The sequence below is a fragment of the Limulus polyphemus genome, unplaced genomic scaffold (assembly GCF_000517525.1).
Source record: "Limulus polyphemus unplaced genomic scaffold, Limulus_polyphemus-2.1.2 Scaffold3420, whole genome shotgun sequence".
In the NCBI taxonomy this organism is placed as follows: Eukaryota; Metazoa; Arthropoda; class Merostomata; order Xiphosura; family Limulidae; genus Limulus; species Limulus polyphemus.
Window position 1 is genome coordinate 113,533 of NW_013669030.1, and position 12,586 is coordinate 126,118.

At 33.3% G+C, this 12,586-nt stretch overlaps 1 protein-coding gene across 1 annotated transcript in view; it reads left to right on the forward strand.

Moving 5' to 3' along the window:
• Positions 1 to 6,809, forward strand: part of LOC106469313 (multidrug resistance-associated protein 1-like) — a 115,056-nt gene extending 108,247 nt beyond the window's left edge. Inside the window, exons 12-13 of the mRNA XM_022397800.1 lie at positions 1,549 to 1,743; positions 5,583 to 6,809. Of these exons, the coding sequence (XP_022253508.1) occupies positions 1,549 to 1,743; positions 5,583 to 5,694 (307 nt within the window). The 3' untranslated portion in view covers positions 5,695 to 6,809. The remainder of the gene's footprint in view (positions 1 to 1,548; positions 1,744 to 5,582) is intronic.
• The last annotated feature ends 5,777 nt before the right edge of the window (positions 6,810 to 12,586 follow it).

Below are 12,586 nucleotides of genomic sequence, written 5' to 3' on the forward strand. Positions count from 1 at the left end.
TGTAGACAGTCAGTATTATTGAAGTTGAGCACGTTCGTTGTTACAGCGTTTGTTTTAGCGTGATTGTTGAAATTAAGTGTATCGTAAAGTTATATTCGGAAAGAATAAACCAGTTTTATTAAGTAAGGACTTGTGTCGCTAGTTTCATTGGAACGAATTTACGGGAAATCAGTTAACAAACGGAGACGTAACAGTATCAACTGGACAAGGTACAAGGTATAATGATGCCATGAACTTTGATAAAACGAAATAGTATCAACTGAACAAGATGTGATGATACAATGAACTTTGATAAAACTAAATAGTGTCAACTGAACTGGTATAATGATACAATGAACAAAAGTTGGTTCAGAAGAAATATACGAGTGTTCAACAGAGTGTTTGGTTTCGTTAAATAATCACAATTTGTACTGGTAAAATAACTGAAACTTTTCTTTCATAATAAAGTATGTATTTCAACCAGTAACATCTTATGTTAGTTGTTTCTAACATTAATGTTAGAAAGTTTTGTATTTTAATACTATGGTGAATACTTATATTTACGTGAGTAAGGTATGTCTCATTAAACAAAAAGTAATTGGGTGTGCAAGTGGGAATAAATTAAATCTCAAGTCGTGTTGTTTTATTTAAATATTACATTTAGTAAAATTTAAGAACACTAGCAGATTGGGATAATGTTAACATCATCGTAATTACAGTATAGTTGTTCTTGAGCAAGAGCTAGATTATTAAGTATATCTGGGGATTGTGTTTTTATCTCCCATCTTTATTTATAAATGACCAGAGATGTTTAGAAAAAATGTTGTTGTAAACACTCATCACATTATATGTGGTACAGCATGTTACTTAAAAAGCATATTATCATTACATGCATGCATGCTAAAAGTACCTTTTTGTGTTATCATCATATATTTCTGTTTCCATATATCATTAGATCTAACTTGGATTTGAGTTGCTTTCGTATTAGTAAAATATTTATATGTATATAAAGTTTGCCTAGTGTATGGGAATATTTTAAAGTGTTTTATTGACTTCATCAGACTTTCATCTACACATTACTGACAGCATTTTGAAAAGCAAAATTTGAAAAGAAATTACTACTAGTATTGTTAAAAATAATGTTTTGCTACATTTAATACAATAATTTGTAATGAATATTTTTAAGATTTGTCCTCCATTTAAAATATTTATGTAATGTTTTTTGTTACTATATGCAGATTTTAAAGGGGGTCAGTGCCCAGTTGTAGGTCAAGACCCATTTTTAAAGAAAAACTAAAATTAATTTGTGTACCAATTTTTAATCTGATTTGTAAGTAGTAAAAACTGTGGCATGCTAAACTTGGCAATAATAATCCTAATTTGAATGTATAATTTAGCCATATTAAATATTTTAAGCTTAATCTGTAAAAATAAGGGTATGTAGTTTGTACAAAATGCAGAAATCAGGTAACAACCTTTTAAAAATTTAAATTCTACAAGCACAAAAAGTTGTGAAACATTGTTGTCATTTTTTAATGTTCATCATAAGTGCTACTCTCATACTTACAGTTTGGGTCAAAGGCAGCTTGTATGCCTTGCACGAGCATTGTTGAGAAAATCTAAAGTTTTGGTGTTGGATGAAGCCACAGCTGCTGTAGACCTAGAGACTGACAAATTAATTCAGAACACAATTCAGACGGAGTTTAGTGAATGTACAGTGATCACTATAGCTCACAGACTTCACACCATTCTTGATTATAACAGGTAAAACTAAAATAACAGCAATTTAAGAATAGCAATACTTGTTATGAGTTAAGTGTAGTATAAGCAAAGGATCTCTATTAGGTAGTAATACATTCACTAGCTTCATTTTATGTGTATTATAGTAAACAGAGCTGAGCATTAGAGAAAAGTAACCAAAGCATTTGCTTTGGGATCCACACTTGAAGTTTAAGTCAGTAATTCACAATAAAATATCTTGAAATTGAAACATTGCAATCACCTAACAAAGTTATGCTGAAATATTTTATGTCATGGTAACTTGCAAAAGGTATTTTGAGAGGATATATTAAATACTTTTTGAAACTGTATAAGGATTATATTGATTCAGGAAGTCATTCTTTTTTTGGTGTTAAAAGACACACGTACATTATGGTTATGCAAGGGCTCATTTGTAAGTTGAAATTGAAGCATTCACACGTTTTGTACTGCTCGGTATATCTAAAGCATATAATAATGTTTAACATTAACAGCATATATTAGTTATTACTGTTGTAGAAAAAATGCCTAAAAGAAAATGAGACATTAGTCGAAGATATCAGAGTGGCAGCAAGAAAAAGAACTATTGAAATTGCTAGTGATGAAAGCATAAATTACAAGACTACTGGCAGACCTCAAACACCAGATAATTCATTTGATGATGACAAGATTTTTGACAAAAAATAGAGATACTGGTACTGCAGCTGATTATACAGTCTCAGAGAAAGAACATGAAGAGCCCCATAATGCAACTACTAGTAGGGAAGATCAACAACCTGATCATGAAATGAATGACAACATATGCATCCCAAAATTTTTAAAATCCTGCATTTTTGCCAGATCATATAAATGTCACTAACCATGATTTCTTAGTAAGGAAAGGACCACAGAAAATTTAAAAGGATGACTTTTCAAAGGATCACGCAGGATGAAAATTTTCAAAAACCTACTATAAACAAAAGCTAGCAAATGAAGAAATTATAAATCATCAATGGCTTGTGAACTCCAAATCAAAGGATTGTGTATTTTGTGCAGAGTGGATACATTAAGCCTACAACTAATCAGTGATGAAAGAGTTCACTGGTAAAATATTTTTGAACATCTCTTTATCATTGTACAGTTGATAGCAAAATTTTATCCAACCATGAAGGAACACTTGAGAAGAGTGAAGGATGAAGAAATTCATGACCACTACTTGGGAAAAGAGTATACAGAACAAGCTGATTTCTTTTATGGGCAATAAGATGCAAAGAACCATTGTACACAGAATAAAAGCTGTTAAATATTATTCTATGATATTAGACTGTACATCAGACTTCAGCCATAAGGAGCAGATATCACTGGCTTCTCGTTATGTCTCAGATGGTTCATCCAATGTTTCTCCTGGAACTTATGAGCATTTCATAAATTTTGTGGAGGCAAAGGAAAGTACAGGTAAAAATCTTCTCAATGCCTTACTGTAAGAGCTGAAAGAGGTGGAATTAGACTTTGTCAACATCTGTGGCTAAGGCTACAACAATGAAACTTGAATGAAAGAGCACAAATCACGTGTACAAGCACATCTTCTAGAAATATATCCAAGAGCATTTTGTGCTCTATGTGCATGTCACAGTTACAATCTGCTGCTTGATGACTTAAAACTTGTCCAGAAGCTATGACATTTTTTTGGCATAGTTCAGCATTTGTATGTCTTGTTTTTAGCATCAAAACAAAGATGAGCAATTTTTTGTGAGTTTGTGAAACATCTGTCTGTCAAACCCTTGTGTGAAGTGCGTGGGAGTGCTGTGTTGAGAGCATTAAAGCTATTAGGTACGAAACTGCAGAGTTCTACGATGCATTAATTAAAGTTGCAGAGACAACAAATGATCACCAAGCTCACTGTGAAGGAGAATCTCTGTGCAAAGATCTGAAGAATTTCAAATTCTTTGTTGCTGTCATTTTCTGGTATGACATTCTGTTCCATGTCAGCGAAGAACTACAAAGTGACTCTGTAGACTTAGCAAGTACAGTCCAAAATTTAGAGAGCAAGTGCAACTGGCTACAAGATACCAGGAAAGTGTACTGACTGATGCAAGAGAAATTGCAAATGATCTCTAGACAGATCCAGTTTTGAAAGGACACTAAAATACAAAGAAGGAAAATTTTTTGTTGATGATGAACTTGTCACATATGCATAGGAAGCTTTCTGTGTAAACTGCTTCAATAGGGTGTTTGACACAGCTTGTAATGGCAAATTTGAATAACTGAGAACACACTATAAAATATTTGGCTTTATGTATGAATTTCATCAGTTTCTGAAGTTAGAGGTGGGAAATGTGCAATTAAATAAAATAAAATGCTCCCAGATGACAAAAATTGTGATATTGATGGCTACATGCTCACTGAAAAAATTGAATCTTTGAAGTATATTCCTCCTGACATGGTTAAGAGACTTTCCCAATTTACGATTTCTCTTCATTTTCTTCTCACCATCCTGATTATTGTTGCATCAATTGAAAGAAGCTTTTCTAAGCTAAAGTTTATAAAGGTCAACTTGAGAACAACAATTCTGCAAGAGAGGCTAAACAACTCTATTGTCTATTTAAAATGACTTTTGCCAGAGACTTGGACTCTGGTGATCTCATTGAAGATTTTCCTTCCATAAAAGCTCATGAGGTTCACATTTAAGAAGGCATGCTGATGAGCACACAGTTTGGTCCCCATAACTAGTTGTTTAGTATATATCTCATTATTATTATTCTCCTAAATGTTATATCCTTATGTATCTAAAAAAAAATCAAGGATTCACAAATGAAATTCATTATATGATGGATATATTCATATGTCATTGAAAATTTTAAATCAGTATCAGTGTCCCAGTTTTTAATTTAAAAATTTTTCACTCAGCAACTATTGATGAGTTATTATTATAGCAATTGTAACTAAGCAGGTTTGTAGATAGATGTGTGCACTTGAACAGATTGTTTTACAAAAAAAACATACTGATCTGTACAGTTGAAAATATGACCTAATAGGCTTATGTGTAATTATTGTATTAAAACTGTGCATAAATCAAAAGTTTTATTTATGTTTTAAAAAAGATGTCTTAAATAGCTCAGATGGCATTTCAGAACATCTCTGACTCTAGAGCTTACAGGGGGCCTCTGGCAGCCCCAGACCCTTTGCCTTGGATATAAAGTTTTCACAGTTTAATTTTGCTTTGGGCTCCGCAATCTCTTAGGCTGGTTCTGGTAGTAAAGTTTGCATATTTTATGATACAAAACTGAAAGTTTTACCATTAATTAATACAAATTTAATAATTCTACAAAATGTAATTAAAAGTTATGTAAGAATTCTCAGTGTAGGTTTAAAGCATTTGTGATTCTTAACAATAATAAAATGTGTGCCAAGTACAGAAACAAAACTCGGAGTTCAACAAATAAATCTGATTTATCAATATGAATGGATTACTCTTTAATAGATATAAATAGTGAAAACTAAACAAGGTATAATGTTACAATGAACATAACTTGGTTAAGAAAAAACTTTATTGCTCAAGTAACAAGTTTTTCTTTTGTTTGTTAATCACAAAAATAAAAATAATGGTTCATTATCAATGTAAAATGCCTAAAAAGTGAGGGCATTTACATCAAATATTATTTGGCCTTTTCAAGTATTACACGAAGTAAAAGTTTTTTTTTCAGTTATTGTAGATGTCTTTGTCATACATATGTTTTACAGATTTTTTTTTCTTCTTGGTTAACTGCAATTCTTTTTTATTGTAACTAAAAGGGTTTGTTAATACTATATTAAGCTAAAGCAAATTCTCTAAGTAAGTGCTGAAAATTAGACTTTTCTTCTTTCAGAATAATAGTTATGGAAAAAGGAAGAATAGTAGAGACTGGGAATCCATCTACTTTGTTGTCTTCTCCAACCTCCATGTTTTACAGCATGGCAAAGGATGCTAACTTGCTTTGATGTGTCAAGCTTAGCAGTCAGAATAGCTTGTCAGTTCTTATTTGGCCATTGTTGTTGAATGCCATTTTATTTAGAAGTAAATTACACTGGTTATAATGGCACATATTATTCTAATAAAGGATTTATATATATATATATTTGAATATGAAGCTCTTTTATTGATTAAGCTTATATGTGAAACAGAGTATTTATGTCACCTCTGAATAGTTGAAATCAGTAATTGAAATACTATTAACCTTGTGTAAAAGAAAAATAGTGCCATTCATTTGCTATTTTTACAAATACCTATAATATTGCCAATAAAAGCAACTTTTGCAGTAAGAAAATTCTGATTTTAATTATTACAACACTTCTACCTATAGTGTTGGGTAATCACCAGAGAATGTTACATACTTGTGGTGGTGACGACAAGATTTGTAGGTGGTGTCAAATTAGCTTTTTAGTAAAATGAATTAGAAAAAATATTAATGTGGATAAAGGGAAGTTCCAGGATATTTTTTTAGCATTTGTTTTGATAACTTTATCAAAAGTGCTACAGCTGTTTTCTTTTCGTTGATGTATGGTTCTCTTTTGATGATTTCAACATTCTTTTCAGTGATGATATGTTTAGTTTCTTTGAGATGTTCAAAAATTTTCTAGGGTCTCTTAAGGTGTCCTCTAAGTCTGATGTTCTTTTCTCCTCCAGTTTCTCCACTATAAAAGTGTTTACACAAGTTGCATTTCATTTTGTGACTCCATTGGTTTTATTCTCAGTTGAGTAATTGTTAGTAATAAGATTCTTGATTTTAATACTTGTGTGGTTTTTATATGATTACGTTATTCATGTCTATGTTGTGTTTCTTCTTAAGTCGTTTCCATAATCCACAGGTTGTTGCTGATGTGTTTGATGTAAGGAGCTGTAATGGTGACAAAGTTGAAGTTGTTTTCATCTTTAAGATTTGTATTATTTTGTTTGTTTAACGTTTTTTGGATGTATCAACTGTTCTTTTAATAACTGCTTTCAGATAATAGTTTATTTTTAATGAAGATTTCATAGTCTTTGTAGCTCATCGAAATTGTTTGCAGAGCTTATATTAAATGCTCTTTGCATAATACACCAATACTAATATTTGAAATTAGTCTTTCTGATTGTTACTATTTTTTATTATTTCAATAATAAGTTAACCAAATGCTGATTATATTGATTGTCAAGAAAATAAACAACTAATCAAAATTATGATTAAATCAATTATTATGAAAATAGTCAACTAATTCAATTTTGTGTTTCCAATTATTTTAAGTTGTTTTTCTTACTTCAAGTTTGCTCAACTTTGTTTATTTGTAGAGGCTTGGGTTCGATTTCCATTGCCACCAAACTCATTTGCCCTGTATTTAAAACTGTTGACTAGCCTACTTTTTTGTCTTTGAATTGCAGACTAGATGGAAGGCAACTGTCTGTCAGCACCCAGTGTAAACTTTCTCCTCCATATTGAACTGCTAAATAAACTGCTGAGTTTAGAATTAATAAAACAGAATATATGAACAATAAGGAAGTATTTGGTTCTTCAAGGCTGTTCCTACTAACTCACCCTAATAAAACTAAAAGCAAATCCACCTTTTAATTTTTTTAGGAAATTAGTGATTCCACTCCTAACCTCCTCTATGTTACCAACTACCACTGCTGTCAACTTCAGAACTCATTCAATAAGCTAACTATTCTGTTTAAAAAATTAAACTTTCTTTAACTAGAAATTGAGAAATTAATCTGTGTTTTTTGGATAAAACGACGCACCAGTCACACAAGAAAAATTAAGTTATGGTTATATCTCGGTGAATAGCCAACCAAACTTAGAAACTACAAACAAGTTTATAAATTTCAGTTGTTTTTTTTAATAGCAAAAAGATTTCCACAATTTGATATTTATCAAAATCATTAATGAAATAAGTTAAATTGAAACCTTTATTCAAATTCAGGCAAATGTATGTTAAGTGTCATATTAGAATTAAGATTTTAAAGTATAGGTTGTATGAATATCTCTAGCTTAAAATCCTTATATGTTGGTATAATGTGAATGAAGGACAATACTATGTTAAAAAGTGTGAAATGATGTCACAACTAATAAATCAAATTATTTTAGATTGATTTCAGGCTGGGCACAAAATCCAGTCCTGGAAAATTGACATTATATTGTCATGAATGTTTTTTTCTTTTAATTCGGGACTCATTTTTAATTTATTTCTTATATTCCCTGTTTTTAAGTTCTTGACCCCCATAAATACATTGGGTATGATCTAACTTGATTCAGTACACTGTTCGTTCTTATGAATTGTCTCATCATCTTATGAGTTGTGTATTCTTGTGTGAATTGATGGATGAGGTTGATGCTTAATAATAGTTTAGTTGGCTGTATGTTGAATGGTGTCATCAAAATTTGTTAAATTCACTAAAAATGCCAGGCAATTTCCAATGATGGCAATGATGGGTGGTTAGAGGTTGTGTTTATGCAAAATTCTACATTACTTATACACAAGAAGCTTTTATAAGATGCAAGAAATAACATTAGTGTATTTCTTAAATGCAGATATACCAATATCTTCAAATTAAACTATTCCAAGCATCCTCTTCAAAAAAAAAAAATCAGAAACAGATCCAAATGCATATATTTAAAAGCCAAAGGATCGAAACCCATTGCCTAACATTCTCAACCCTTCATTTGTAAATAATGTAACAATAAATCCTACTATTCACTAGTCAGCAGTTCAAAATCAAGGTGGTGGCAGTTGCTAGATTATACCTCAATTAAGGTGAAGTATATTGTCTCACATACATTGGCACATTATTATGCCTCTAAATGTAATTTGAAAATGTATCCAAGATATATTTAAGTAGATAGAGATTTAATTATTTTGCCACTCAAAATTAGGTATAACTCAATTTACTGTTATGTTTTCAACAATGGTAGTATAGTGGATTGTTTCATCATTATCTTTAAAATGATCTTGCAGAGAATCAAACCCCAACCATGATAACGCTTCTATATACCAATACATCAACTCAAGCAGCCTGAAACTGTCAGAACAACAAACAGAGTCAAATGCCTTTTATGTTTCTCCATATTTTGTCTGGGTATTACCTAGTGTACCCAGTTTGTGAATCTGATGGTCCATGATTCACATCTTGTTGCCACAAAAACTTTTTCTGTATTTTGAGACCTTTGGGTGCACTAAAAGAATAACATGGTTAAATCCTTCTATTCAGTCACATAAGAGCTAGCCATACACACTATTTACCAGCTGCCTTCGCTCTAGTCTATCAGTTCAAATTAAAAATAGCTGGTTGCAGATAGCTTTGATGTGAGTATTATATAAACAAACAAATTCTGTAAATTTTTACTTTAGCAGTTTTTAGTTTGGATGTTGGCTATTATGTGACAGTTTTTGTAATTTCTTTTGCACAACACCTTTGAGCTATCAGTATAATTCCCAGTGTTGATGATGTAATTATCCACGTGACCCCAGGTCATAACATAGTAACAAATAGCACAATGACAATCTGTATAATTTGGAAAAACCTGCATATCAGACCAGTAATATCTGTCAAGCTATTACAAAAATTTGTGAAAACATCACTGAAACATAAGAAACTTACAATATCACAAGACTATGGAATGAAACATGTTTATCTTAAATAAAAAGCAAAATATAATGTAAAACCTATTAATTAGCATGTTGCTCTCAAATACAGTGAAGTTATATTACTTAGTATAAAACAAGTAAAAATACTGGCGAGTGCATTAAACGTTGGGCATTGCTTCCACAAAGCAACTAGAAACTCAGAAAAGTTACTTACCTACCTGCACCACTGAAAGCTATTACCTCATACACATGCCTTGAAAGACCTTGTACACCTACATGTGTCTACATGTATTGTACCAGCCTATGAAGTAATTGTCATAATACTGTAGACTTCCGCCAATAGAAATGTGACACACCCTCCATGCACAGTAATCCTTGTGAGCATCTGATCCTAGGCTCATTGTTTTCTCAGTACTGCCTGTGTTCAGACGTGTTTTTCCTGTGTCCTCTGAACTTTTAATCGTTTTCATTGACTGTCTTTATTTAATGATACATTACTTTTGTTCTTGTTGCACTTTCGTTCCATCCAATTGCCACAAGATTTATTCCTTGTGCTACTTACAACAACTAACGAGTAAAAAGTAAAAACATCCTGATGCTCAGACACTGCTTTCCAACTGAGTCAGTGATGACCAGAGCACTTTCTCTGTTCATGGAGCTAACGTTCAATAGTTAACCCTTTTGCTCACTTAGTAGAGCAATTGCTTGGCTTGTGACAGATCTTAGATTTCAATCTATGGCAAGGTACAATAAATATCGTGGGTATATTAAATTCCTATGATTTTATAGAGTTATGTTGAACCACATTATGGTAACTTGTTAACTGATAATGTTTTTCAGCTATCGTGTATCAGGTGGTTGGTTCTCTTCTGCCTCCTCAAGCTTAGGTCCCTTGTCATTCTGTTTCATTGCCTTCTTTCAACCTTCTGTCTCCTTAACGTTCCTAGGTATCTGACTTTCTAGCTCTTTCCTTTATGCATCATATTGGCTTTTGGATTTCATTACTTTGTGGGCCTTCTTCTATCCCAACTTCACATTTATCAATGCCTTACTCGTCCTCACGACTCCTTTTCTTTTATCTATGATCATGATCTACCTATCTTTCTTGAGTCTCTCTTCACCTTCTCTCTTAGACCTAAGTCTTGCCCAATTTCTCGCTGCACCATTCTTTAGGGGTGTTTCCAGTGTCTTGGAATCTCAGGCTCGCCAACAACCTTAATTCTCTAATTCCCATCTCACTAGACCACAGATAGCTCAGTTGGATATCTAACCTTGGAAGTTCTGTGGGGGAAACCCATTACTGTTCCTCATCCTATTATTTCTTCTTTCCACTCCTCCTACATAGTGGACTGTCATGACTCTCAGCAGAAACCCTTCCTTGGAGACGATTCTTGACTCTAGAACCATTGCTGATTCTCTCTTCCCCTTCCACATCCGTAGTTTCCCTTCACCAGAGACTTTTGGGTTGTGGAAGTTCGTTCTTAAAATCTGTCCCTTCTTATCATACTCCTCATCCTTTCTCTGATCCTTCGCATCTCTAACATCTTTCTGGGAGTTTCCTGATTTTTGTATGGGGTGGACTCAACCATTTCCCTTGTGTCTTCACGCCATGAAGATCTTTGTTTAAAAGGCTTTTTACTCTCCCATGCATCCACTTTAGTGGGCTCTGGGGATCTTTGGTGCATGTCTTCCAATCCCTTATCTGCCCTTGTTCCTCTCCAACCATATTTACTTTTTTGTGGTGGATTGACTGCTCCTATATGATATAGGTTATTCCACTCCGCCTCCTCCACCAGACTTTTATACTTACACCAATGCCTTCCTTTCTGGTTGGGGCAGTTCTCAGCAACTTCACTTTCTCTCTTGGGTCTGTTCTCTATAAGAACAATCTCTACTTATCAACAATCTGGATGTGTCTGCAAGTGTTTGGGCTTGCCAAAATCTTTTATCACAGTTGTTGGGTCATCTGATGATGATCCATTCTGACACTTCTACTGTTGTTTCTTCCATCACCATTATTGGAGGGATATCATGTAGACTTCAGCTAACACATTCATCTCCAATTACATGCATTACTGGGCAGTTTCATGTGCATTTTGTTTTTCTATTTCCAGTCGTCATCGTTCAGTTTACCCAGGGGCTTTAGTGTGATGAGTTTTGCTTGATGATTTTGATTTTCAGTCCATCATTGACCTTCTACATTCTCTGTGTCCCTGATACATTTTATGACATCATATGTGCTATTGTTTTCGTACACATCCATAAAACTACGAGTCAAAACACACCAAAAGAAGAAACAAAAACAGCATTTTACGTGAAACTAAACATCATTTTAATTATCTTTGGTGTCATCAGATCTCACAGAGTGGCCAATGTTGCTTCACAGGGAATGCTTACCCAAAATCCACATCAAGCTGGGGAGTACAGATACTGTTAAATCCATAAGCCCTTGTTCTTTACCCATTGTTGAGATGACAGGATATCTATATATCATGGCTGTTTCCACACATTTCGTAAAGAAAAAATAATAGCATGAAGTATAGTACTGCGCTCACACTTGCTGTCTTTAGTGGTGGTACTCATTGCACCAATTTCAGATTATCATGTCTGATGAGATTGGTGCCCTTGCACATTCTACAGTGTTCTCCCAATATGCGAATTCCTCCTCCTTCTAGTAGAGCATGGAAGACCCCTTACTTCCTTAGTGGAGCCTTCTTCCCCCCCGGTTAGAGACCAATTGGGTCCACTTCTTTATTTAAGATATAGGGCTGGGATGTTAAGTGGGAGTGTATTTACAGGACACCATAACAGGTTCATTACACTCATTCAGTGCATGGTTCTTAATGGTGGATTCAGCTTAACCTATAGCACATTTATATTCATATACAACATTTGATGCTTTAAATATAGGTACTTTATCCTAAAACCTGAACAATTGCTGTAATCTGCACATTTAAATTCAACCTGTAATTAATTTCGGACTAAAAAGTCTTTTTACTTGTATGTGGCAATACTAAATAATGTTTTAGTTTAATTGAAGTTGTATGAACTGAATAGTACAGTACACTGACATGTTCGTTGTTGTTGTTTGTAGTTAAGCACAAAGGGTTGTCTGTGCTTTGCCCACCATGGGTATTGAAACTCGGTTTCTAGCGTTTTAAGTCCGCAGACATACCGCTGTGCTACTGTGGGGGTGGGGACTGACATGGAGATCATTTAAACAAGTATAGCATTTAGTCAAAGGGTAAGTAAATTAGGTGCTATAGTAATAGGGTTA